This window comes from Anomalospiza imberbis, chromosome 15 (assembly GCF_031753505.1).
Source record: "Anomalospiza imberbis isolate Cuckoo-Finch-1a 21T00152 chromosome 15, ASM3175350v1, whole genome shotgun sequence".
Classification (NCBI taxonomy): domain Eukaryota; kingdom Metazoa; phylum Chordata; class Aves; order Passeriformes; family Viduidae; genus Anomalospiza; species Anomalospiza imberbis.
The window spans coordinates 15,276,595-15,301,127 of record NC_089695.1 but is presented as its reverse complement, the minus strand read 5'-3'; the positions used below and the strand labels follow the sequence as shown (position 1 = coordinate 15,301,127).

Below are 24,533 nucleotides of genomic sequence, written 5' to 3'. Positions count from 1 at the left end.
GAGGCCCTGGATAATCAGCAGTCCCTCTTGTCCCCAGCCTGACCCTGAGGGCTGGGGGAACAAGTGCCCACGAGGCCATCGTGGCTAAGGGGTTCCCTCGTGGCAGTGCTGTGATGGTGGTTCTCCTCTCCTTGGCAGGACACTGGAAGGCAGGAAAGAGGACTCCTCAGGATGCTGGAGCTCTCGGAGAGCAAGTCTGAAGGTGGAAAACTTTCTATGCCAATCTGGCCGGGTCAGGGCTGCTCTTTCCCAGCTCTTCCCTTTTGGTCCTGGCTCAGCCTGGGTTGTTCTGGGAGAGTAAATTCCCCTTGGAAGGGTCTGTTCTTTCTGAGCAGAGCAGGAGGCTGTGGGCTTAGCTGGCTGTCAGCATTCCCCAGCTGGCTGCACGCATTCCTGCCAGTACCCACTGGATGTGCGCCCACTGGACCCACACCAGAGCACAGAGCCCTTGCAGGAATCGGGGTGTACTCTGAACCATTGCACTAAGACATGTCCACCTTACTGGGGGATGTGGGAGGCTTCTGCTGTCCCTGTCTACGCACCAGTGCTTCCCTCCATGGGTCCAAGGATGGGAGGAAAAGCGGGGGGAGAGGTGCTCTTGGCAGCACCCGTGGCTCACACAGGAGGGCTGATGTGTGCTTTTGTTGCAGGTGCTGACGCGGGGACTCCCCTCACTGGATTAGGAGACCAGCAGTCCTCTCCCACACTCTCAGCCGCTGACGGGGAGCCGTCGGCAGACAGCCCCATCTCCCTTCAGCACCTTCCTTTCCACGTGTCCCCTGCGAAACCCGACATCTCCTTGGAAGCCATGGATGGTGTGGTGGACTCAGATCTGCCCGTGGCTCTCCATGCAGGCAGCCAGCAACGGCCCAAAGGCTGCCGCCGGAGAAGGCACAAGTTCTGAGGGTGGCAATGCTGCAGGGACCCCCAGCAGCCCCCTGTGTCCCAGCGAGGGTCTTCTTGGCACTGTACCCCTGCTTCACCTGCAGCCTTTGTCTCCTGCTCCCCTTTTATATGTTTTATATGACCTGTGCTGGGAGCGCTGGGTGAAGTGACTGTGTGTTTTATAGGTGCCTGTGCAGCTTTGCTCTCTCTTACAGAAATGGAAATATATTTATGTATGTTTTTATGGAACTGCAGCACCACGGCAGAGCTGTGCTGGCTTTCTCTGGAGAAGGGGAGGGCACCTGTGGGAGGAGAGGGGGAGCAGCAGACGGTGGGTCCCAAACCACGCTTCCCCGGGCCTCTCCTGGAGCTGGGGTTGGTGGGGGGGCTCAGGGCACAGGGCTGCAGTGGCCTGTGCTCTGTGCAGCAGCACAGCACTAACATTCCCAGCCGGGACTGGCAGAGGGCACCTTGGTGCCAGCTGACAGCCGCAGTCAGCGGATGCTAGGACCGGAGGAGCCACGGCCGCGGTGTCCCCGTGTCCTTGGTGGCTTTCCCTGTCCCCAGGCGCCTCGGCCGTACGCCCGCTCCCCGGGGCAGCGGGGCTTTGCCTGCCTCGCACCGAGCCTTGGAGGGATCTGCTCCAAGATCCCCTCACGGGGAACGAAGGAGGGCGACCCATGCCTCATTAACGGGACGAGCCGCTGCGGAGCTCATTAAAGCCCGGGCTTAAGCCGCGCTGCCGCCGGCCGGGAGCGCGGAGCGGGGAGCGGGGAGCGGCCCCTCCCGCGGGTGGGGCCCGCGGTGGCGCCGCTCATTGGCCGCGGCGGGGCCGGCTCGCGGCGGGGCGACCAATGGCGGCGCGGGGCGCGGCTGTTGCCAGGGGGACGGCGGCAACGGCGGCGGCAACGGCCCCACACACCGGCCCCGCACACCACCGGCCCCACAAACCGGCCCGCACACCGGCCCCACACACCACCGGCCCCGCAGACCGGCCCGCACACCGGCCCCACACACCGGCCCCGCACACCGGCCCCGAACACCGGCCCCGAACACCGGCCCCGAACACCGGCCCCACACACCGGCCCCACACACCACCGGCCCCGCACACCGGCCCGCACACCGGCCCCACACACCGGCCCCACACACCGGCCCCGAACACCGGCCCCGCACACCGGCCCCGAACACCGGCCCCACACACCGGCCCCACACACCACCGGCCCCGCACACCGGCCCGCAGACCGGCCCCACACACCGGCCCCGAACACCGGCCCCACACACCGGCCCCACACACCACCGGCCCCGCACACCGGCCCCACACACCACCGGCCCCGCACACCGGCCCGCACACCGGCCCGCAGACCGGCCCCGCACACCGGCCCCGCACACCGGCCCCGAACACCGGCCCCACACACCGGCCCCACACACCACCGGCCCCGCACACCGGCCCGCAGACCGGCCCCGCACACCGGCCCCGCACACCGGCCCCGAACACCGGCCCCGCACACCGGCCCCGCACACCGGCCCGCAGACCGGCCCCGCACACCGGCCCCGCACACCGGTCCCGCAGACCGGCCCCGCACACCGGTCCCGCACACCGGCCCCGCACACCGGCCCCGCACACCGGCCCCGCACACCGGTCCCGCACACCGGCCCGCAGACCGGCCCCGCACACCGGCCCCGCACACCGGCCCCGCACACCGGCCCCACACACCGGCCCGCACACCGGCCCCGAACACCGGCCCCGCACACCGGCCCGCACACCGGCCCCACACACCGGCCCCGAACACCGGCCCCGCACACCGGCCCGCACACCGGCCCCACACACCGGCCCCTGCCCCGCCGCCATGGGCAGTCGCAGCACCCAGCCCAGGTCCCAGAATGGCCGGTTCGGCGGGGCAGACAGAGCAGACCAAAGGCAAAGTCTGGGCGCGCAGGAGCAGGACAGCCGGTACGTGGACCGGTGAGCGGCTCCTGCCCTGCGGAGACCGCTGTGGGGCCGGGGATGGGGCCGCGCAGGTTCCCCGGATCCCTCAGGCTGTTGCAGGGGGGAGACATCAGCCTCTGGCCTCTTGCAGGTTGTGGGGACCCTCTCCTTCCGCCGCCCCCATGCTCGGCCCTATGACCGTGATGGGGCAGAGCTGCCTCCTCCACAACCGCAGAGGCAGTGTGAAGATACTGCACAGGGACGAAAGTATGGACCCCTCATGGAGCATGGAGGTAGACAGCAGGTGGGAGCAGAGCTGGGTACAGGGCCCCCAGCCCCACTGTGTGCCTGGGCAAGGGCAGGCATTTCTCCTGTCCTGCAGGCCAGAGCTCAGTGGGTGACATGCCGCCTCCCTCCATGCAGGTTCTTAGGGAACAATCTGAATCATCGCCGTGATAGTTCCCACACCACACCGGTAAGGCTCATCCCTGCTCCAGTCATTCCCTGCCTTTAGCCTCTGCACCTCTGCCCTAATGCACCATCCCCAGATACAACGAGCCCTGCGATCGCTCAGCATCCCACTGGAGAGGCTGCATGTTATGAAGGGCCACATGATGCAGGACATGTGCAAGGGGCTGAGCCGCCAGACACATGCACAGGCCAAAGTGCGGATGCTGCCCACCTACATCTGCTCCACTCCCAACGGCACTGGTAAGGCAGCCCAGCCTGGGGATGAAATGTTCTGCTGCTGGCAACCCTGCACACCTCACTGGAGTTGACCCTGGGGGTGCTGGGGAGAGATAAAGCACTCTTGGATTAGTTATGAGGTCCATAAGCTTCTCCTCTGCCACTCCCCAGTGAAGGGGCAGTAGCCAGAAGCTTGTTCCCTTGGCCCCTCTGAGAGTCTCAGGCTCTCAGGAGTTTCCCCCATGGGTGAGTGACTGTCCCTGGAACAGGACAAGGAGCAGATTTTGGGAGATCTGCCACAAGGAAGGTCTTTGCCTGACGCTGCCTTTTTTCCCCCATAGAGAAGGGCAACTTTCTGGTGGTGGAGCTGTGCCAGAACCAGGTTCGGACCCTGTTGGTGACCCTCTATGGAGATGGAAACATGAGCCCCCAAATGATGTACAAGATCTTTGACATGCCAGAGGGCATCATGCAGGGCGAGGGTGAAGCGGTATGAGGAGGCCATGGCAAAGGGTGGCTGGTGCTGGGCTGCCCAGCATCACGGAGGCTCGGCAGGGCTCCGGGCTGGTGTTGGAGCTCAAGGCTGCCTTCCACAGCCTGGGTACTGAGCAAGGCGAGCAGCCCTTACCCTGTCATGACTTTGCAGCTCTTTGACTTCATTGCACAATGCGTGTCCCAGTTCCTGGCCGAGACCATCAGCTCTGACACCAACGGCTCTGACACCAACGGCTCTGAGCTACACCTCCCCTTGGGCTTTGTGTTCCCCTTCAGCTGCCGGCAGACGCAGCTGGACAAGGTGAGGGGGAGAGCCCTGTCCCAGGCTGTGACCACAGCACAGCAGCAGTGGGGAGAGGTGGTGGTACACCTCTGGTGCCAAAGGTCAATGGCTCTGCCGCATGCTCTCCACAGGCAGAACTCCTCTTCTGGTCCAAGGGCTTCAGCTGCAGTGGTGTGGTGGGGAAGGACGTGGTGCAGCTGCTGCAGTCAGCCATCAATAAGCAGGATAAGCAGGATAAGCAGGAGGTGGAGGCCAATGAGACGGGTGGCTTTTGGCTGTCCCCATGGAGGGGCAGGAAATCCTCTCAATCTACTCCTGGCCCTCTGTGCAGTGTGGAAGTTGTTGCCCTGATGAATGACACTGTGGGCACCATGATGACCTGCAGCATGGAGGGGAGAGCCTGTGAGGTCGCCATGGTTGCAGGTGAGACTTGGGCACCGTGTGTGCCATGGTGGTGGGTCTGGGGGGCCGTGCTGGTGCTCAGCCCCATCGCTCCTGCAGACAAGGGCTCCAACTGCTGCTTCATGGCCGAGGCGTACCTGGTGGAAACAACAGACGAGACCAGCGGGCGGATGTGTGTCAACACTGAATGGGGCTGCTTTGGGGATGACGGCACCCTGAATGATGTCTTCACACCCTATGATGAATCTGTGGATGAGGAATCTTCCAACCCTGGGGAGAAGAGGTGCTCCTTCTCCCCCAGAAAGGACAGGCTCCCCATCTATCCCTGAGCATGTCAGGCTCCACCAACAGGAGCACACATTCCCCTGCAATGCTCCTGGGTGCTCTTAAAGGGCCAAGGGTTGCTGCTAGGGAGGCATGACTGACTCCCATGTGGGCTCAAACCCATGCAGGTTTGAGAAGATGGTGGGCACCCTGTACCTAGGGGAGATTGTCAGGCACGCGCTGATTGCCCTGACTGCTGAGAAAGCTATCTTCACTGGGACCAATGCTGCTGTCCTGAAGGAGAAGGGAGTATTCACAATGCAGCATGTTCTGGAGATCGTCAAGTGAGTGTCTGAGGACCAGGAGCTGCTATGGGTGGGAGGATGGGGCGTGATGGATGGGTGTTCCTGGCTGCAGGCTGGTGAACCTGCAGGTTGCTGCAAGGCTGTGATCTGTCTTCTAGCAATGAGGACAGCATAACTGAAGTTAGGAGGATTCTGGAGGTTCTGGGGCTGCAGCCAAGCGAGCGGGATTGCGGCCGGGTGCAGCAGATCTGCCGGGCAGTGATGGGGCGTGCTGCCTCACTCCACGCCACTGGGCTGGCTGCCATCCTCAGCTACATGTGTCAGACCCGGGATTTGGAGACGCTGATGGTCAACGTGGGGGTGGAAGGAGAATTGTTCACGGGCTACCCCAGGTGATGAGGAACACAGGGCTCCCAGTGGGGTGCTACCCCAGTGGGATGCCTCACACCTAGCCCATGCTATCCTCTTCATCCTTGGTAGGTTTGAGGAGATCCTGCTGAGTGTGTCAAGGCTACTGTCCCCTGAGTGCATGGCCACCCTCCTGCCCTCGAGAGATGGCTCTGGGCGGGGGGCGGCCATGGTGACAGCAGTGGCTTTGCGCCTGGCAGCCCAGCGCCGTGCAGTGAACGAGGTGCTGGCCCCGCTACGGCTCAGCCGCGATGACCTGGAGAAAGTGCAGGCACTGATGAGGGAGGAGATGGAACGCGGCCTGTGTAAGGAGACCAATGCCACTGCCTCTGTCCGCATGCTGCCCACTTACGTTTCTCACACACCTGATGGCACTGGTAAGGGACAGGGACACTGGCAATGGGGTGCTGAGGAGGCTGTGGCCCTGCTAATGCACTGTGCTGGCTCCCTGCAGAGCAAGGTGACTTCCTGGCGCTGGACCTGGGGGGGACCAATTTCCGTGTGCTGGTGGTTCGCGTGACAGAGGAGGGCATCAGCATGGCCAGCGAGATCTACGTCATCCCAGCTGCCATCATGCAGGGCACTGGCGAGGAGGTGAGGCTGAGGACCTGTGACCAGTGGGCGAGGGTGTGGGCATTGCCTCCCTACTTGCTCTCCATGGGGCCATGATGGGGCTGGGAGAGACCCCCCAGCATTGCCCCAGCCTAGGCCATGCTGACAATGGCCACTATCCACAGCTCTTTGACCACATCATGGACTGCATCATAGACTTCCAGATGAAGCAGAACCTGGTGACACAGATGATGCCTCTCGGCTTCACCTTCTCCTTCCCCTGCCAGCAAGTGGGCCTGGATAAGGTGAGGGGGTGACTCCAGCACCAGGATGGTGGGAAGGACCTCAGGATGTGTGCTGCCCTGGCCCCTGATCTGCCACTCTTGCAGGCATTGCTGCTGACCTGGACCAAAGGCTTCAGTGCCTCAGGCTGCGTGGGACAGGACGTTGTCCAGCTGCTGCGGGATGCTGCCAAGCGCAAACGGGTAGGGAATGTCTGGTGGCCTGTCCCTGTCCCCAGGGTAGGGGGACTTGCATCCAGGCAGTGTCAGCCCCAGGAGCTGTCTGGGTGCCACTAGACCACGTGTCCCCATCTCCTATTTGGCAGCACTTAGGGATGCAGGTGGTGGCTCTGGTCAACGACACGGTGGGAACCATGATGGCCTGTGGTTATGATGACCCCAAATGTGAAATCGGCCTCATTGTGGGTGAGGAGCACCTCTGCATCCAGGAGGTCCCCCGTCTCCTCATCACCCCTCTACCCCACGTGGCATGGCCACATGCCTCTGCCAGAACTGTGATGGGGATGACACCAGCATGGGGCCTGCAGGGACCGGGACCAATGCCTGTTACATGGAGGAGATGAGGAACGTGGGCACTGTGGAGGGGGACCAGGGCCGCATGTGCATCAACATGGAGTGGGGAGCCTTTGGGGACAACGGCTGCCTAGACCATCTCCTCACCCACTTTGACAAGGTGGTGGACGAAAGCACCATCAACCCGGGCAAGCAGAGGTAGGTGAGGGCCCTGGGGCAGAGGGGGCTGGGAGCGGGTGGCTGTGCCTAGCTCAGGCTGTGCCTTGGATAGGTTTGAGAAGCTCATCAGCGGCATGTACCTGGGCGAGATTGTGCGTCAGATCCTGATGGTAATGACAGAGAAAGAGCTCTTGTTCCAAGGCAAACCCTGCCTCAAACTCCAGACCAAGGACATCTTCAAGACCAAGTTCCTCTCTATGATCGAGCTGTGAGTATTGGGCTCCCTTGGGTTCCCTGAATCCAGGGTGGGGGTATCAGAACACCAGGAGAGGAGCCAGGTTACACTGATGTGGCATAGACAGGGTGATGCTTAAGGGATGGGGACAGTGATGGGGTTGGGGACTCTGCTGCTAACAGTGGCACTGGTCCGGAGCAGCAATGGACTGGCCCTGCGGCAGATACGGGCCATCCTGAACGAACTGGAGCTCGATGCCACCTTCGAGGACAGCGTGCTGATGCGGGAGGTGTGCCAGACCGTGTCCCTGCGCGCGGCCCAGCTCTGTGCTGCTGGCTTGGCTGCTGTGGTGGAGAAGATGCGGGAGAACCGGGGCCTGGATGAACTGTCTGTCACTGTTGGGGTGGATGGCACCTTGTACAAGCTGCACCCATGGTGAGTGGGATGGCAGGCACTCATGGGGCATCCTTGCCCTATGAAGGGGTCTGTGGTGGGAGGCACGGTGTGCATAGGGTGGGAGCAGCAGTCCTCACCCTCCCCTTCTGTCCTGCCTAGCTTCTCCAACAACCTCCAGAAGACACTGAAGGACCTGGCACCCAACTGCAATGTGTCCTTCCTGCTCTCAGAGGACGGGTCGGGGAAAGGGGCCGCGCTCGTGGCAGCTGTGGCCAATCGCGCTGCCAACGCCATGGAATAGCCACCACTCCAATAAAGCTCTTTGGTCTGCACCTCCAACTTCTGGGGGGATCATGAGGGGCGTGGGGCAGCGCATGGCTGGGCACAGCCCCACGTAGCAATATATATCGAATTTATTTACATTCACGTCCGGCAGACCCCCCGCCCGCGGCACCGCTATGTACATAAGGCCAAGTGTAAATACTTGAATGCACTTAATACAGAATTAAAAAAACGGGCTTTACACAACACGGCACGGGGCCCGGGGCCGCCTGGCCCCACACGCAGACACCACGACGGCACCGCACGCACGACGCACACCCAGTGCCCCCCCAGTCCCCCATCTGGGGGCTCTGGGACCCCCAGGGCTGGGCTGAGTCCCGCTGCCACAGTGCTGGAGGGGCCTGACTGCCATGGGGCAGGTACATCCTGCCCTCCCAAGGGGGCCAAGTAGCCCTCCTTGTGTGCTGTGGGGCAGTAGGAGCCTGGTGGGCCAGCCAGGGCCCCCTTAGCCCCATGGTAGTGGTCCCCTGGGACCCGCCATGCTCAGCACTCAGCCTCGGAGAAGAGGGCACCTTCCTGCTTGCCGACCTCGGCCACGGCAGCAGCCAGCTGGGAGAGGTTGCCATTGGGGAAGTGCCGTGCTTCCCACAAGTTGAGGATCATGGCTGTGGGGCTGGCCTTCGAGGCGAAGAAGCTGAGATGGCTGGAAGGGAACAGAGGGACCACGTCAGGGCACAGAGGTAGCTCCACATCCCATTATCAACCCCATGCTAACCTCATCTTGTTCAGCAGCCCTCTCCTGGGATCTCACAGCATTCCAGCATCCATCCATAGGTGCAGGATGAGGCCAGAACCCCTGCCCCCATCCACCATGCCACCCCATCCCCAGCACTATCCTCAGTCTGCATTACCTGTCAAGGTTGAGCTTTTGTGCCAGCGTCCTCCAGTCGGCTCCCCGTGTGCCCGGCGGGTCCAGGCTGCTGATGATCTTTTGGCGGATGAGGAAGGGGATCTTGAAGGCACTGGGGCCCACCAGAGCCGGGGTGCCCACCTCATCGGGGACCAGCCAGTCTGAAAACCTTGTGTCCTAGGAAAGACCACAAGCAGAGAGGGAAAGGGATGTGAGGCAATCCTATGGCCACCCCCAGGAGTGGCCCAGTCCTGCCCTCACCTTGGCGATGTTGAAGTTGACGGTGAAGCTCTGCCCGTCTCCCTCCACCTGCCAGACCCAGATCTTGCAGGCCAGCTCACAGGTGCTGGTGCTCAGGCGCTCCAGGGTGAAGGTGCAGTGCAGGAAGGGCTGCAGCCCGCTCCAGATGTGGTAGAAGGGGATCTCCTGCAGTGGGGTGACAGAGCTGGGGGTGTCAGAGTGGCAGGGACATCTCCCTACACCTCTATCCCCATCCCCACACACCGGCCAGACTCCTCACCTGGTAGCTGGCGAGGAGCTTGCTCTTCCAGAGGGAGCTGGGCATATCGTGGATGGAGAGGCGCAGGTTGTGGTAGCTGTCCTTGAAGTGCAGCACCCGGGGGGCTCCGATCAGCTGCCCTCCCAGCTGCTTCTCCAGCTGGATCACCTCCTGCCAGCACAAGCAGCAGTCAGGCAGGAGATGCCTCACACCAGGAGCACAGCTCTCGCTCCAAGCCGGGACGGGCAGGTTGGGGACAGCGGTACCTTGAGGACGTCCTGGGTGTCACTGAGGCAGTAGACGCGGATGTTGTACTCGAGCGAGGGGCAGGCGGCTGGCGCGAACAGGACCAGCTTGAGGCGCTTGGAAGCCGCCATGCTGAGGGACTCCCCGACCAGGGCAAAGCGCCCCAGCTGCTCCGTGAACACGTAGCAAGCCTGCGCTTCCAGCTGGCAGTAGTACAGCTCTGTGCACGGCTCAGCGCCCAGCTGCAGCACGTCCTACGGCACCCAGGCAGAGATGCAGCTCAGCCGTGGCTGTCCCTCCTCCATCCCTGAAACCCCTCGCCCCTGCTCACCTCCCACGTGCCCTCGCACGACTGCTTCTTCAGCCGGATGCTCCAGTTCTCAGCACTGGCTTCCACACAGTGCCCCATGGCCAGGATGGCGGGGCGGGTGAGGAGGACCCCGGGGGGGCCACAGCTGACGATGGGGCTCAGCAGCGTCTGGCAGCCAGCCAGGGGCAGCCTGGGGCAGCGATGGGGGCAGCTGAGTCAGGACAGAACCCCTTCCAACAGCCCCGTGCCTCAGCAGCCCCAGCACCTACCTCACCTCCTCCTGCTTGTGCAGGGTCAGGTAGACCTCATAGATCTTCCCCCGCGGGATGGCATCGGGTGGGATGAGCAGGCTGATCCCTGGGTGGGAATGGGGGTGCGGGCAGGAGGTGAGCCCCATGAGGACCCTGCCTGGCCTGGGCAGTGCTCTGGAATCCCCACCCCGCTGTACCTGTGTTGGGGATCATGAGCCGCCCCCCCAAGAAGTTGAAGGTGCCATAGGCCATGTTGTTGGTGCCGCGGGGCAGGGAGCGGAAGTAGCTCTGTGTGGAGAGCCGGGCCACGAAGTCAGCACCCTCGGCGGCGGGCGAGCTGTGGTGCAGCGTGTGCCGTCCAGCACCCAGCGGGCTCAGCAGGTGCCCATTGGGCAGCTGGAGCTTGGCAGGGCCGTCCTGGCGTGGGCAGAGCGAGCCCTGGTAGGTCATGGTGGTGGTGCTGAGGTCTGGCTGGATGGTGAGCAGGCTGGGGTTGTCTGCAGCACAGAGCAAGCGACTGTGGCGCCGGGGCAAGGTGGAAACAGGGGGTCCCCAGCAATGGTACATGGGCACAGTCAGCTCGAGAGGGCATGGGACACACAGTCTCTGCCCCATAGTGAGGACCTCGTAGAACACAGCCACCACCCCTGGGGATCTGACCCTATGTGGCACAGAACACTGACCCCACAGTCAGGGACTCTAAGATGCAGAGTTCCTGTCCCTAGGTCAGGGATCCCATAAGGGAAAGAATCAACTCGAGACCAAGGACCCCACAGGGCACAGAACCCCACCCAGGGATGCCCTGTAGCAGGCAGCCCCTGCCCAGAGACCCCCTGGCAAGTATGGCCACCTGCAGGTCCAAGGGACACCATGTCTCAGTGTGGGTGCACTGTCCCTGCAACACTCACTCACCAGCCTTGCTGGGTTTGATGCTGACGGGCTGGAAGCCGGCGGTGAGGATGGAGGAATCAGCCACATCAGCGTCCAGGCCCCCCTTCTTGCGGCAGTACACCAGCACCCCCACCAGCAGCAGCAGCACCAGGCACACGGCCACGGCCACCAGCCCCACGTACAGTGCTACATCCTCTGCGCCGGGGGCAGCTGTGTGGGGCAGGGCATCAGCACACACGGTCACCCCCCCGGTCCCCTCTCCCAGGGGACAACCCTGCCATCCCCACCATGCTCACCGTGGGTGCAGAGCTCAGAGGTGCAGTTACGGGTGTCCAGCTCGGGGCCATGACAATCCCGGCCTCCGTTGCGTGGCGCTGGCTCCGAGCACTCGCGGCTGCGCCAGTGGGTGCATTCGGCCCCACACTCTGACCACTTGCTCCACTCCGACCAGGCACCGTCCACTGCAGGCACAGCCTGGGGTCAGCGCCCTGCTGCCACCCCCCTTCCCTGCCCCGGGGCTGGCAGAGACGCACACATAGGGGAATTGGAGGACAAGACATCTGGTGGGGACAGGGACTGCAATGGGCGCAGTGGGGAGTGCAGCATCGGCACGACGGGGCGGTGGCGGTGCCTCGGGCAGGGCAGGTACCTGGGCAGAGGGTGGTGCAGGCGGTTTTCTGCACATTTTGGCCCTCACAGAAAGCACCCCCATTGAGGGGTGTGGGGTTGGTGCACGTCCGGCTCCGCTTCTGCCAGCCCCGTCCACAGCTGGTGCTGCAGCCTGACCACTGTGTCCACGTCGACCAGCCGCCGTTCACTGGGTGGAGAGGGACCCGTCAGCACCCTGCCGCTAAGGGGACGCAGGGAGGGACAGGACAGGGAGAGTGACACCAGGGCAGCATGGTGGGGACTGGTGTGGAGGGGCCATACCGTAGACAGTGATGGCAGCGGAGGCGCTGCGGCGACGGGCCACGATGTTTTTAGCCACGCAGGTGTAGTTGGCGGTGTCGGCCAGGCGGGCCTGACGCAGCACCAGGCTGTGCTCTGGCGTCACGTAGACGTTGGCATCCAGTTCCGGGTCCACCAGCTCCTCGTTGCGCAGCCACTCCACCTGTAGGGCACAGGGATGTCACAGGGTGCCTGCCTGGGATCACACACATCATCGCCCTGGGTGAGGGGTATCCCCAGCCACATCCTGTCCTACCCAGCTGCAGGAACCCACCTCGGCAGGGGGGATGCCCTCGGGAGGGCGGCATGGCAGCACAATGCCCTGCTCAATGGAGACCTCCCTGGCTGTCGGCTCCTGCTCGAAGTTCTTGCGCAGATCTGGGGAGGCACAGGGGTGAGATGGGGGGCTGGGGCCAGCGCCCCGCAGTCTGTCCAGACACCTGCAGACACTCACAGGCGATGCGCACGAAAGCCTTCTGGCTCTTGGTGGTGCCGGAGGAGCTCCAGGCTACGCACTGGCACCAGTACTCCTCCAGCCCAAAGATCTTCTCCACTTGCTGACGGGTGACCTCGATGCGCACTTCCATCACTGGCAGCCCTGGGAGCGGACAGTGGCACGTCACACTGGCATGCTGGGAGCTGTCCCTGATGCCCCAGCCCCAGGCAAGCCCCGCCAAGAGTGGCACATGTGGCTTCCCAGGAGTGGGGCTGGCACCGCCGCTCCTGCTGGCGCTCACCAGTGCTGCGGTCGGTGCTGTGCTGCGTAACATGGTCACCTTGGTGCACCCACTCGCCATTGCATTTGAAGTAGATCTGCGTGGCAGGGGTGGCACGGCAGGCCAGGCTCACTGCCTTGTTCTTCACAATGTAGACATCCTCTGGCTCCAGCTGGAAGTGTGGCAGCAGGTCCGAGGATGCGCCAGATGCTGGGTTGGCCACGGTTGCGCTTTGCTGAGCACCTGTGGGGAGATGGGGCTCGGCCACCTCCACGTGCCCTGGCTGGGACATCACCCACGCCGGACAGCCACATGCTGGTGGCCCTGTGCCTTCCCGCTGTCCCTTCCACCAGCAGTGCGGCAGCCCTCTCCCACCCTGCCATCCATCAGGGAAAGCAGCCGCGCAGTGGCTGCGCCCGCTGAACCCTTGCCGATCCCTCATGTCCACGCTTAGCACTAATGAAAAGGAAATGTAGTGTGACCAACAAGGGCCATCGCTCACGCCTCCGGGGCGCCTGCCACCCCCTTCTCCAGCACGCTGTGAGGCACTGACCAGGGGCCACATCCTGCCCTGCTGCACCCCAGAGTGGCACAGGGATGCTGGACAAGCCGTGGTGACAGGGCAGGGTAGCACAGCAGTGTGCCCTGTCCTGTGCCACTGACACCCACATGGGGGCTGGCTGTCCCCAGGGTGGTGAGGATGGCTCAGTGCTGGACACACATACCCCCAGGGGGACAGCAGTGCTGGGGATATGACACATGGCACAGTCCCACAATATCCACATCCCCCAACCCAGACAAGGGCAGGTGTCTCTTCTCCCCCCCACCCCGCCGGTGCCTGCTGTGGAAAGAGTTAATAAACCAAGGCCCTAAATAAGCATTTGATTAACAAACGATAAAATAGCGATTGTGTCACTGAATGAAGCTGTAATTGCTGCTGCTAATTGGCTGGTTAGGATTTAATAAGCAATTAAATGGGATGGAATGCGCAGTAATTAAGTACCTTCGTTTGGCAACCACCAGCCACTCCCCATGTGCCCGTGGGACCCCACTGCCTGTGCCCACCGCGGCTGGCTCCCGCCCGGCACGGCCGCCTGCGTGACGGGAACGCGAGCGACACGGGGGTCCCTTGGGCCCTGCCTGAGTCCCCCAGGGAGGCTCCAAGCCCTGCCGCTCCCCCCAGCTGGCTCAGGCCCCTCGGAGCCGGGGAGTGGGTGCCGAGGAGCCCGCCGCGATGCCCGCCGGGACGGGCAAGGTGCGGCAGCTAATTTACGCGGGGAAGATAAACGGCGACCATAACGCGCCGGTTATTACCCCATCAGCACTTTTACAATGTCACTGGCAATTAATTTAATTAAAACTCCTGTCGGGGATATACAGGCGTCTCATATTTCACTGGTTTAACGACCCCCCCAGCCGCAGCCTGGGGCCGGCCCGGGGGTCACGGCACGGACAGGCGCTGCGGTCCCCGGCGCGGGGCTGTCCCCGTGCCGGCTGCGGCACAGCTCGCTGCATCACCCGCGGGTCCCACCGCTGTGCCTGCTGCTCGGGCGCTCCGGGTGCCCATACTGCGCTACGCATGCTGGCATGTGGGCTCTGGGTAAATAAACCCAATTTATTTATGAAATGCCATGTTTGCTGCTGCACAGCATCGCGGCTGCCTCCCGCCCGGGCGGCTGTAGCAGACGCGCCGGTTGAACTGTGCTGCGGGACCAGCTTTTTAATCACACGTGAAATGAGTACAGCGATTGCCGAGCTGCGTGTCTATCCATCACGGCTGAGTGGAGGGGCGCAGGAAGCCTGGGACCAGCAGCAAGGCATGGAGGAGGCAGGATGGGTATGCAGCCCCCGCAGCTGCTCACCCAAGCGGGGTGCTGGGTGCATTGTGGGCAGAGCGGGGGGAGCATGGACAGCAAAAGAGGTGGGGATGTGCAGTGAGCGGCAGAGCCAGCCCTGGATGTCCTGCTGCTGAGCACTGTGCCAGGCACTGGTGAGGCTCTGTGCTGTGGTGTGGGGCATGGATGGAACCACGTGGCACAGCCAGGAGGCTGGAGCTAGCCTGGAGCCCTGTGAGGGAGCAGGGGAACTGTGGTCTGGGTGCCCCATGCACCACAGGCACCCCCTTCATGACGACCCTACACACCGTGGGCTCTGCACGCTCTACGAGCACCTCACGCACCCTGTGACCATCCAATGGACCATGGCCACCCCACGCGTCACAGTTATGCCAAACACCTCGGGGATCTCATGCACTGTGGATGCCACACACTCCGTGGGCACCTCACATCCTATGGGCACCCCACTCTCTGCAACCACCTCCATGCGCTGTGGGCCCCCCATGTCCTGTGGACCCCTCCACTCCACAGCCATTCTTCACAGCGTGGGCACCTCCCACACCACAGACACATCCCGCAGCACAGGCACCCTGCACCCCACCGGTGCCCCGCACTCTGCAGCCACCTCCATGCGCTGTGGGCCCCCCATATCCTGTGGACCCCTCCACTCCACAGCCATTCTTCACAACGTGGGCATCTCCCACACCACAGACACATCCCGCAGCACAGGCACCCTGCACCCCACCGGTGCCCCGCACTCTGCAGCCACCTCCATGCACTGCGGGCCCCCCGCGTCCTGTGGGTCCCCCCACAGCCTGGCACCCCCAGCCCCCACCCCCAGCCCGTGGGTGCGGGCGCAGCGTGGGTGCCCTGTGGGCAGCGGCCCCCCATGTGGCGCGTGCCGGCTCCCGCATCCGCCTCGCGCTCACCTGCCGCTGCGTTGCCATGGAAACAGGCGAGATGCTTATGTCACCTTGGCAAAGGGAACCGGGGAACTTCGGCGGGGACGGGGAGCGAGCCGACGGGGTTGGGGGGGCCCTGGGTTCCACACACCCCTCGCCCCTCTCTCACCGTGGCACAGCCTCGGCCGTTCTCCCTGCAGCCAAAGGAGTGACTGGGAGCACAGTTTGCTCCAGCGCCGATAAATCTGAGCCAGTAAAGTCGGTGCACTAAGCAGAGCTTTAATATCAATTATCCCCCCCAACATGTGGGCTAACGAGTGGTGCCTGACGCAGGGGAAGGATGGTGGGCTGGGGAACAAGTCTGCCACACCCAGCTCAGGGTGCAGAGGGGATGGGGACACCCGCTGTGAGCTCTGGGAACCCACCCCTACCTTCGTCACAGCACTGTGGGACCCCCAGCTGCTCCTGCCCCCCATATACAAAGCTCCTCCTGTTTCCTGCCACCCCAGGTGGTCACACAGCCTCTCACCGGACCACCTGGGCACCCCAGCAGCAGAAATACCAGGTGTGCTGGTGTTACTGGTCAAGGAGAGACCACAGGACACTGAACTGCCCATTTTGGGGGGGTGGTGGTGGGGGGGCACTGATAGAACACACCAGGCTCCAGTGGGTGCCCCAGTATGGTCCCTCTGGTCCTCAAGGGGCTGATCCTGCCTGGGTGACAGTGCCAAAGTCCCCAGTGGTGCCAGGAGCAGCCTGGTGGGTGCCTCTGTGCCTGCCGCGGGGAGACACTGAGAAGGTCAGCGTGTTCTTGGCGAGGAGAGGCTGCCCGCCGGTGGCTGCGGCAGCGCCAGCCCCAGCACCGGCACGGCCGGTGGGTGCCCACGTGGCACAGCTGCCCCTGGGAGGGAGCAGGTGGCTGCTTGCAGTGGGACAATGGCATGGGTCTGTATCAACACTGCTGCCCACCACATCAGCCACCCCCGAAGGGGCATCCCACCCCATCCTCCCTCTGCCCCCACCCTCTCCATGCTCCCTGCCTGCTGCTGCCACTCTGGGGTTCCCCACAGCAGCGTGGGGACCTCAATGCCAGCACCTGCCTCCACCACTGTGCCCCTCGGTGGACCTCCCTGAATACCCGTGGGCTTTGTGGCCGGCAGATTTGCTCCCAGCTGGTGCCCCATCCATCGTGGCCGTGCCAGGCCTGGCACACCATTAACATGAAAGATTTCCCTGCACTTTGCTGGCACTCTGCGTCCCAGCATCAGGTAATTAAAGCCTTAATTGCTGCTGATTGCTCCGGCCTTAACGAGGGAAGGGTGGGCATCAGGGGGAGGGCAGAGGGTGCCCATCTGTTCCCAGGAGAGCCTGGGGGTGCCAACCCTGCACGCAGGGGTCCCCGTCGCTGGCACTTTGCTCTCTGCAGGGTGCAGAGAAGGGAACTGGCACAAGTCACCACAATCAAAAAGCTCGTCTGAGGCTTTGAGCTGGGTACCATGCTGCTGGGAGAGGCTGGCTCTGAGGCACAATCAGCTGGTGTTGTCTCTGGGAGACCCCCCCAGCCATGGGCCACAGCACTGCCCAGCTGCTCTGACCCTCACCTGGGGCACCAGGACATCGGCAAACACTTCCCTTGCGCCCACCCCTCCACCCCACACAGTCCCACAGTAATGCCAGGCGGGTGCCAGTGCCAGCCCCGGCTGGGCAGAGAGCCAGCAGGGTCGGATGCCAATGCTGGGCAGCAGGAGCTGGCTCCTGGCCAGCCTGGTGCGTGCTGAGCACTGGGGATGATGCGACTATGGGCACATGATGCCAACACGGCCTCCGTGCTCCAATGGGCACCGTGTCCCCGGGGGTGCCCCCGCCTACCCTGGACCGTGTCCCCAATTTTCTGGCGTGTCCCCACAAGCTGGCCATCGTCCAGGCCCCTCAGGCGTGTGGCCCACGTGTGCCAGCCCTACGGCCACGGGGGAGGCTGGGTGGAGGTGTCTGTCTCCCGGTGAGTGCCTGGCAGCGTCTGGGCGCTGATGAAGCGAGTGCTGGTTGTGAATGAATTAGGCGGGTTTGCATGACAATGGAGCTGCCTAATTACGGATTTGAGCTGATACTGCTCTCCCCATTACATGCAATTAGCATGTGCCAGGGCGGGCAGGGCTCCCAGCGCCCGCCCAGGGCTGCACGCCCTGGCTGTGCCCGCACATGAACCCCGCTGCACCATGCCCGGAGTCTGAGGACAATGGTACCAGTGCCACCAAAGACAGGCGGAGGTGGCAGCCCCTCCCCAGGGACCACCTCTGCCTGCTTGAGGGCTACCAGCCCCTGCATCCAGTGCCGGGCATTCTTCCCCAGGCACACAGAGCCTGAGAGGGGACATGTTCCCTACCAGCTCTGGGTAGCTGAAGAGCCCTACAGACCCCAGACCCCCTGTGCCGGCAGTACTCGTGCCAAGACCTGCCAGCCCCTCTCAGCAGCACGGCATGGGGAAGGGGTCCCGTGCTCAGTGGAGGATGAGTGCGTCCCCCAACCCAGTCTAGCACTTGGATGGTGGAAGGCACAAGACTGGCCCGGTGCAACGTGTGGGAGCTGTCGCTGGGGTCTCGATCCCGGGAAGGTGAGAGGATTTCCTGGCTCTCCTTTAACTGACAGTGAGAAAAGCAAAAGCTCTGTCCAAGCCCTGGCCCCCTGGGAGGAGTGTCAAGGTCACCTCAGTCCTGCATCCCATCGGAACGGGCAGGGGACAACAGTCCCAGGTGCCAGTGTCCAGCCCCACAGTGTCTCCCCTCTCACCCACGGGTGTCACCCAGTGGCGACGGCAGCCCTGGCACCTCATAACCGTCTGGCAGCAAGAGCTGTCTGAGGGACCTGGGGCCTGAGAACCCCATCCTGCAGGAGCCCCGGCAGAGCAGGGTCTGGGGGCCCATGGGGACCAACCTGCCTGACGCCGCCCCGGGAGCAGCACCCAAAGAGCAGGCAGATGGCAGAGCCAAGGGGTACTGGGCAACTGGGACTGACTGGAGGAGGACAGGGTCCCGGAGTGCCCAGTCTGGAGCCAGGCCACCTCAGCCTTCCCATGGACAGACATGCAATACATGGACCAGCGATTGTGCTGACAGAGCAGTGCTGGCATGGAGGGTGCACCCCTGGGCACAGGGAAGGGGGGACAGTGGGTCATGCACAGCACTCAGTCTCCATGCCAACACCCCTTGGGCACCGGCATCAATAACAGGGTGGTCTCGTGTGCTGCTGGCCACCCCAGTGGGCCAGGCTATGAGGTGCCCGTGGTGACTCCGGGGGTGCCCAGCCCCTGGTGGCACCGTCAGCATCCCGGTTCCCTCCCGCAAGCACCTGCCAGGCTCCGCACGGTTTGATGTAGTGCCAGCCCCGCGTGGCACCGAGCCAGAACAAACAGCCCTGGGCAGGCTGCGTCTGCCGCGTGCTCCTGCTGACAGCCGGCACGGCAGCTTCCCGGCGCCCGGCACACTCCAGCCCTGCCTGCCACCCTGCACTCCTGCCCGCCCCATGGAGCCACCAGTGCCCAGCCAGGCACAGGTTGTAGGGTCATGTATGATGCAATGACCTGGGGTGCCAGGCTGTGGGGCATCAGGCTGTGGAGTGCAGTGGCTGGGGGCTGTCTGCTGGAGCCCAGGGGTCCCTGGCAGCCCCGGGAAGTCAGCAGCACAACGTGGCTCGTGTGCGGTTAGAGCAGAGTCCATGGCCCTGACCTGAGGGGCTGGGGCAGGAGATGTGCTAGGGCCTGGCACGGGCTGCAACGATGCCAAGGGGAAGGGCCCACAGCACAACTGGGTCAGGGGCAGCTCTTGGGAAGGACCCTGCCCCTCTGCCCTTGCCCACCTGCCGGTGCAGCAGCCGAGCAGGGCAGCTCCCCACCTTGGGGGCTTGCCCCTCACTGCTGCCCATGGGTGGCCCCCAGTCCTCGCTGCTGTTCTCTCCCTACCCCTGCGGGCACCAGCGGGCGGGCAGCCCACCACCAGGGATGCTGCTCCACCAGCAGGCAGGGGCCCTTTGCCTGGACACCTGGGTCCCCAACCCGTGGCTTGAGGACCCTGGTGAGGAGAGCTGTGCAATGCCACGCTGTGCCATGCTATGCCATGCTGTGCCATGCCTTGCCAGGCTGGAGCAGAGGCCCAGCCTGCCCCGTTTGTGCCAAGCAGTGGCTGCACAGGTGACTGGGCTCAGTTGCGCCGCGGCCGGCTGTGAGCTGCCTGCCAAGCGAGCGATGGGGACCGGCACCACACCACACTGCCCGAGCCGGTGCTGGCACCTCCGGGCTCCTCACACCTCCTGTCACAGGGCTGGCGTGAGGTGCTCTGGTGCACCCCCTGCCCTTCTGCCCCCCCATCTCCATCCATCCTCACAGTTCCCAAGCGTGCCGTGAGGACAGCCGCGGTCCATGCCCAGCTGGGTGCCCCAGCACCCTCCATATAGGGTCCACTGCACCCAAGAGGTGCCCACCCACCGCGCCGTCTCTGCAGCGTCCTCCTGCAGACGGGGCCATGCTGGGAACGCCGGGTCCCTGGGGATGCCCAGACGGTTTCAGGCAGCACTGGGGCTGCAGCCCCCTCTGGGTGTCTGCCGTGCCCACCAAGGCACTGAAACCACGCTAAGGGACATCTTTGCTGGCGGGTGGAGGGTCAGGGGGCCGTGACCCTCGGGCGCAGAGGGGAAGTCCCGTCCCCCCCACGGGCTCCCCGCAGAGCTCACGTCCAGCCTCTCGCAGCTCCCCGCCCCCAGCCTGGTCCTTTGTCTGCAGCCGCCACTTCCCGTCTGCCGTGACACCTGCCAGCGGCCGCCAGCCCCGGGCACCCACCGTACTCCCGGCCGCCGACCCCACGGACCGCCCGCCGGAGCGACCAAGCCCCGGGGGTCCACCCGGCCTCTCCCGCTCCTGCCGGGTCCTGCCCCGGGGAGCATTGCCGGGGGCAGCCGTGCTCCGGACCGTCCGCGTCTGCAGCACCACCGATACAGTCCCGCATACTCCCCGCGTCACGACCACCCACGCGCACCCCCGCGGCGTGACAGCACCCTCTGGGCTATCCCGTCACCGCGGTCCCTCGTGTCCCGGCCAAGTGATGGCAGCGGCAGGAACACTGTGCCAGCGGCAGGGATGCTGTGCGTTGGGCAGGGACGCCACGCGTGGGGCAGGTGCGCTGCGGACACCGCTGCCCGGCGCTGGCAGGGCCCCGGGGAGCGGAGCCGTGGCGGGAAGCGCCAGCCCCACCGAGTGCGGGCAGCGTCCGGGGCAGTGCCGGCGGGACACGCGTGTGCGGCCACGCTTGGGCAAGGGGCGGGGGGCGGCAGTGGCCGCCGCGGGGCGGGGGACACATCCCCGTTCCGGGAGGGCGCCCCACCAGCACCCGAACCTCCCACAGCCAGCGGGCATCCCGCACGGCGAACGAACGGCCGCCGTCCCCGTGAGGGCACCGGCGTCCCGCAGGACACCCACCCGCCGCCGCTCCCCGGGTGACCTTGCCCGGCGCCCAGTCTCGGTGCCGGGTCCCCGCCGCGCCGCCGGTCCCCCCCTCCCGCCCAGAGCGCGGTGCCCGCGGGAGGCGGCGGTGACTCACCGGCGGCGGCGAGCAGGGCAGCGGCGAGCAGGGCACCGAGCGGCCCCGGCGCGGCGGCGGCAGCGGCGGCGGCGGCGGCGGGGGGGGCCCGGCGGCGGGGCGGCCGCGCACCCATGGCGCGCCCCGCGGAGCGCTGCGGGGCGAGGGAGCAGGGCGGGCCGCGCTCCGCGCCGCCCTCAGCGGGCCATGGCGCCCCCGCCACCGCCACCGGCCCCGCCGCGGCTGCCGCCCGCCGCCGCGCCGCTCCGCTCCGCCCGGGCGCCGCCAATGCGGGGCGGGAGCGCGGACCCGCCCGCGGAAGGGACGGCGCAACAGCTGGGCGCGCCCCCGCCGCCGCCCCCCGCCCGCAACGCCGGCACCGCTCCCCCCGCTGGCACTGCACCCCCCGCCTCTGCACACACCCGAGCCGGCACGGGGGGTCCGCACCGTCCCCGAGCGCAGAGCAGCGCCGCTCCCCCGGCTTGCATCCCCCCCCGGGCACGGCGCATCCCCCGGCACGGCGTCACTCCCCTCTCCGGGACGCCCGCTGGCTCTGCACCCCCCGGGACACCCCCCGGCAGCTCACACCTGCTGCACGCTTCGTCTCCCCTCCAAACCCCACTCTACCCCAAGCCCCTGCTGCACCACCAGGTGATGCCCAGGGATGCTCCCCAGCCCAGCCTGGCACCCCACGGGAAATGTCACAGAATAGGGACCACAATCTTTGCGGCAGCATGGGTCACCTGTGGGACCTCACCTTAGTGCCACACATGCCGGTCTGGCCTAACGGTACCCCGTGCTCAGTCACACTGGCCTCTCTCAGAGGATGCAGCTGCAGGATGTGGCCCCTTCCCTCTCTGTCCCCTCCCTGCACCCTGCCAAGGTGTCCACACGCAGCGTTGCCTCACCAGTGGGCAGTTGCAGTGTGGGCAAGGGACAAAGTCATAGGGGGCTGAGGCTGCACCGAGGTGCTCCCCAAACCCTGTGGCAACCAAAGCCTGCAGCAGCTGTGCTGAGCAGCCCTGTCCACAGCAGCAGGGGCCGGGCAGTGGCTCCCAGTGTCGTGCAGCAATAATTTCATTAGTGGCATCAGGAACAATTAACAACTGCTCTGATGCCTTCAAGAGCTGAAGCATGTGTGAAGCCAGCACAGCTCTCCCGGGTGGCACCAGCTGTGTTGTGGCCTCCCTCCACCCCAGTGCAATGCTGGCAGTGCCAGGCAGAGTCGAGCCCACTGCCAGCACCTCTCTGGGACGAGTCCAGAGCCATCTCCCATCATCAAACACCTCCCGGGACCTCCTGTGCCAATGCAGTCCTGGACCAGCCATGTAGGGCAGCGATTGTGGGCTGACACCCGTGGGTGCCCATTTTCATCCCACCATGCTGCCCCAAGCAGATCCACGAGCCCCGGGACATCTGCCCGGACGATGGTGGGGGCCAGTGGCAGAGGAGAGAGCCCCAGCCCCTGTAAGCAGAGCTCTGGCTCAGCAATAACAGCCCTCCTTCAGGCTGGCTCGTTATTACTGATGGCATTTGCATGGAAACAGGATGTTTTTACTCCTTGCGGCTCCATCTGCTCCTGCTGAAGTCACCGCTCTGCACATGAGCTCTGGGGGGCTGCCATGGGAACCGGGGCGAGCTCCCCCGCAGCGCTGGGACCCCCAGCTCGGGCTCCCATGGTGGCCAAACCCCCCAGGCAAGCAGCAGGACAGGGCGAGGTGGGGGTACCCAGTGCAGATGGCACCTGAGGTGGGTACCCAGCACGGTGCTGCCCTGGGGCAGCGCGGTGGGGAGGGGGCTGGGGGTCCCACGTGCGATGCCAGCCCCATCTGCTCCTTGCACCTCTCTCCTGGGATGGCTTCCAGCTCCTGCTCCTGGCACTGTGCCGGCAGTGCCAGCAACAACACTCCCACCCCCTGGGCACCCACTGCATCCTCCCTGTCCCAGTGCCCAGCTGGGGGTGCCCAGTCCAGCCTCTGCTTCTCTCAGCTCTCCTTGCCATGTGCTGGTCCTGCTCAGTGCCACGGAGGGGCCATGCCATGGCTGTGTGGTGTCACCCTGAATGTCCCTCCTGCACTGCAGGCCAGCATGGCTGGGTCATCAATGGAGAAGTGGCAGGGTGCACTGACGAATGAATAAACTCTAATTAATACAGATTGAGGAGATCACTTTTAATTCCGCTTGCTTTCCCTCTTGCTGAGGAGAAACTGAGGGGATGGATGAGCCAGATCCTGCTCTACAGCTGCCAGAGCCCTGAGTCCTGCTGCCAAGGGTCAATGTCTGCCTGGCTCATGCCCGTGGGGGCATCTGGGACCCCTGACCACTTGCCAGGGTGGTGTGAGGGGCTGCAGCACATGGGGAGCCACGGGAATCAGAGGCTTTGAGGAGAAGATTGCAGTGCTTGGCTGGCCCAGTGCCTCCAACCCCACATACTCAGCATCTGGGTGCTCTGCAAGCCCCAGGGGGACGCCAGAGACCCTGGTCCCACTGGGTGCTGTAAATGGATTATTACTCAGAGTAATTAAGGTGGAATTAAAAATTAATTCTCCTCTCCAGTGTTCTGCGGTCATGGCTCAGCCACGTGCTACAGCCATTGTGTCAGGGCTTTCTTCTGAAAAAGACTGGATTAAGGTGGAGGTGGGGGGAGGGCATCACCTGGTGAGCAGTGGTACACCCAGACTCTGTGGGCTTTAGCTGCCAGCCCCGTAGGGATGTCACCTCCCTGGCACTGCTCACCTCTCACCGCATGCCCCAGGTGCCACTTTTGTCTGGGCCAGCAGGGGTGAGGCAGCTCCCACCACCACAGGGCCTGGCAAACCCCTGCCTGTGCTGTGCCCGACCTCCTGCCCAGCCCTGGCAGCCACGGGCAAGGCCAGCCCTGAGATTTTCTAAACTCCCATCAAATATTTAAGTAGATATTTGAGCTCATGTATAATGGATCGCCCGTGCGCTGCCTGCCTATCCATTTGTGGTATTTAAGGAAGCCGAATATTAAACACCATTGTATTAGCAACCCCGTGCCTGCTTAATTGAGTTACAAACAGGGAAGGTGCTGCCGGATAAACAATGCATAATGCAGGGACCCACGGGCAGGATGTGGCTGCCCTGGCGCCAGGCAGGGACTGGGCTCTGCGGGACATGGGACAAGAGGGTGCTCCAGCTGATGGTGCTGATGGTGTCACTGGCAGAGCCAAAGGTGTGAGGAACATGTGTGCTGTATAACAGACAGGTGACAGCCTGGCACAGCACAGCATGGCACGGGACAGCTTGGCTTGGGGTAACGTGGCACGGTGTGGGACATCCCAGGTGTCATCCTGCACAGGGATGCTCAGAAATGGAGCCAGTGAGAACAACCCCAGCCACACA

At 64.3% G+C, this 24,533-nt stretch overlaps 3 protein-coding genes and 1 pseudogene across 10 annotated transcripts in view; 2 read left to right on the top strand and 2 right to left on the bottom strand.

Annotated features, from left to right (window-relative positions):
• UIMC1 (ubiquitin interaction motif containing 1) overlaps positions 1–1,139 on the top strand; it is a 39,849-nt gene extending 38,710 nt beyond the window's left edge. For all 5 annotated transcript variants that reach the window (XM_068206074.1, XM_068206076.1, XM_068206073.1 and 2 more), the window contains 2 exons: positions 139–202; positions 651–1,139. In XM_068206074.1, the coding sequence (XP_068062175.1) occupies positions 139–202; positions 651–904 (318 nt within the window). In that variant the 3' untranslated portion in view covers positions 905–1,139. The remainder of the gene's footprint in view (positions 1–138; positions 203–650) is intronic.
• Positions 1,140–2,732: 1,593 nt separating this feature from the next.
• On the top strand, positions 2,733–8,145 carry HK3 (hexokinase 3). Of its 2 annotated transcripts, XM_068206067.1 has the most exons (19): positions 2,733–2,836; positions 2,964–3,116; positions 3,236–3,287; positions 3,361–3,523; positions 3,841–3,989; positions 4,146–4,295; positions 4,409–4,700; positions 4,779–4,962; positions 5,132–5,287; positions 5,407–5,640; positions 5,729–6,033; positions 6,111–6,250; positions 6,394–6,513; positions 6,598–6,693; positions 6,816–6,915; positions 7,038–7,221; positions 7,295–7,450; positions 7,619–7,852; positions 7,973–8,145. In XM_068206067.1, the coding sequence occupies exons 1-19, from the start codon at positions 2,733–2,735 to the stop codon at positions 8,112–8,114; spliced, it is 3,114 nt and encodes a 1,037-aa protein (XP_068062168.1). In that variant the 3' UTR covers positions 8,115–8,145. The 2 variants fall into 2 exon arrangements, with proteins under 2 accessions (XP_068062168.1, XP_068062169.1); XM_068206068.1 differs by lacking the exons at positions 2,733–2,836; positions 2,964–3,116; positions 3,236–3,287; ... (2 more) ...; positions 4,146–4,295; positions 4,779–4,962 and having other exon boundaries at positions 4,596–4,700.
• A 63-nt stretch (positions 8,146–8,208) lies between these two features.
• UNC5A (unc-5 netrin receptor A) lies at positions 8,209–21,361 on the bottom strand. Of its 3 annotated transcripts, XM_068206072.1 has the most exons (16): positions 21,189–21,361; positions 12,888–13,109; positions 12,605–12,748; positions 12,425–12,528; positions 12,133–12,313; positions 11,852–12,019; positions 11,499–11,663; positions 11,224–11,412; positions 10,509–10,808; positions 10,330–10,417; positions 10,082–10,250; positions 9,771–10,004; positions 9,526–9,675; positions 9,267–9,431; positions 9,007–9,182; positions 8,209–8,798 (listed from the first exon to the last, which is right to left on the bottom strand). In XM_068206072.1, the coding sequence occupies exons 1-16, from the start codon at positions 21,301–21,303 to the stop codon at positions 8,639–8,641; spliced, it is 2,730 nt and encodes a 909-aa protein (XP_068062173.1). In that variant the 5' UTR covers positions 21,304–21,361; the 3' UTR covers positions 8,209–8,638. The 3 variants fall into 3 exon arrangements, with proteins under 3 accessions (XP_068062173.1, XP_068062171.1, XP_068062172.1); XM_068206070.1 differs by lacking the exon at positions 21,189–21,361 and having other exon boundaries at positions 12,888–13,467; XM_068206071.1 differs by lacking the exons at positions 11,852–12,019; positions 21,189–21,361 and having other exon boundaries at positions 12,888–13,470.
• Positions 19,649–21,180, bottom strand: LOC137483179 (uncharacterized; annotated as a pseudogene).
• Positions 21,362–24,533: the final 3,172 nt, after the last annotated feature.

Bases quoted from the DNA above. Each gene is read 5' to 3' on its own strand.
- HK3 (XM_068206067.1), top strand. From the start codon at position 2,733: ATGGGCAGTCGCAGCACCCAGCCCAGGTCCCAGAATGGCCGGTTCGGC. The intron at 4,296-4,408 runs GTGAGGGGGAGA...TGCTCTCCACAG, and splicing joins GGCAGACGCAGCTGGACAAG to GCAGAACTCCTCTTCTGGTC. The intron at 5,641-5,728 runs GTGATGAGGAAC...CATCCTTGGTAG, and splicing joins TTGTTCACGGGCTACCCCAG to GTTTGAGGAGATCCTGCTGA.
- UNC5A (XM_068206070.1), bottom strand. From the start codon at position 13,431: ATGTGGCCCCTGGTCAGTGCCTCACAGCGTGCTGGAGAAGGGGGTGGC. The intron at 12,020-12,132 runs GTATGGCCCCTC...CTCTCCACCCAG, and splicing joins CGCTGCCATCACTGTCTACG to TGAACGGCGGCTGGTCGACG. The intron at 10,251-10,329 runs GTAGGTGCTGGG...TCGCTGCCCCAG, and splicing joins CACAAGCAGGAGGAGGTGAG to GCTGCCCCTGGCTGGCTGCC.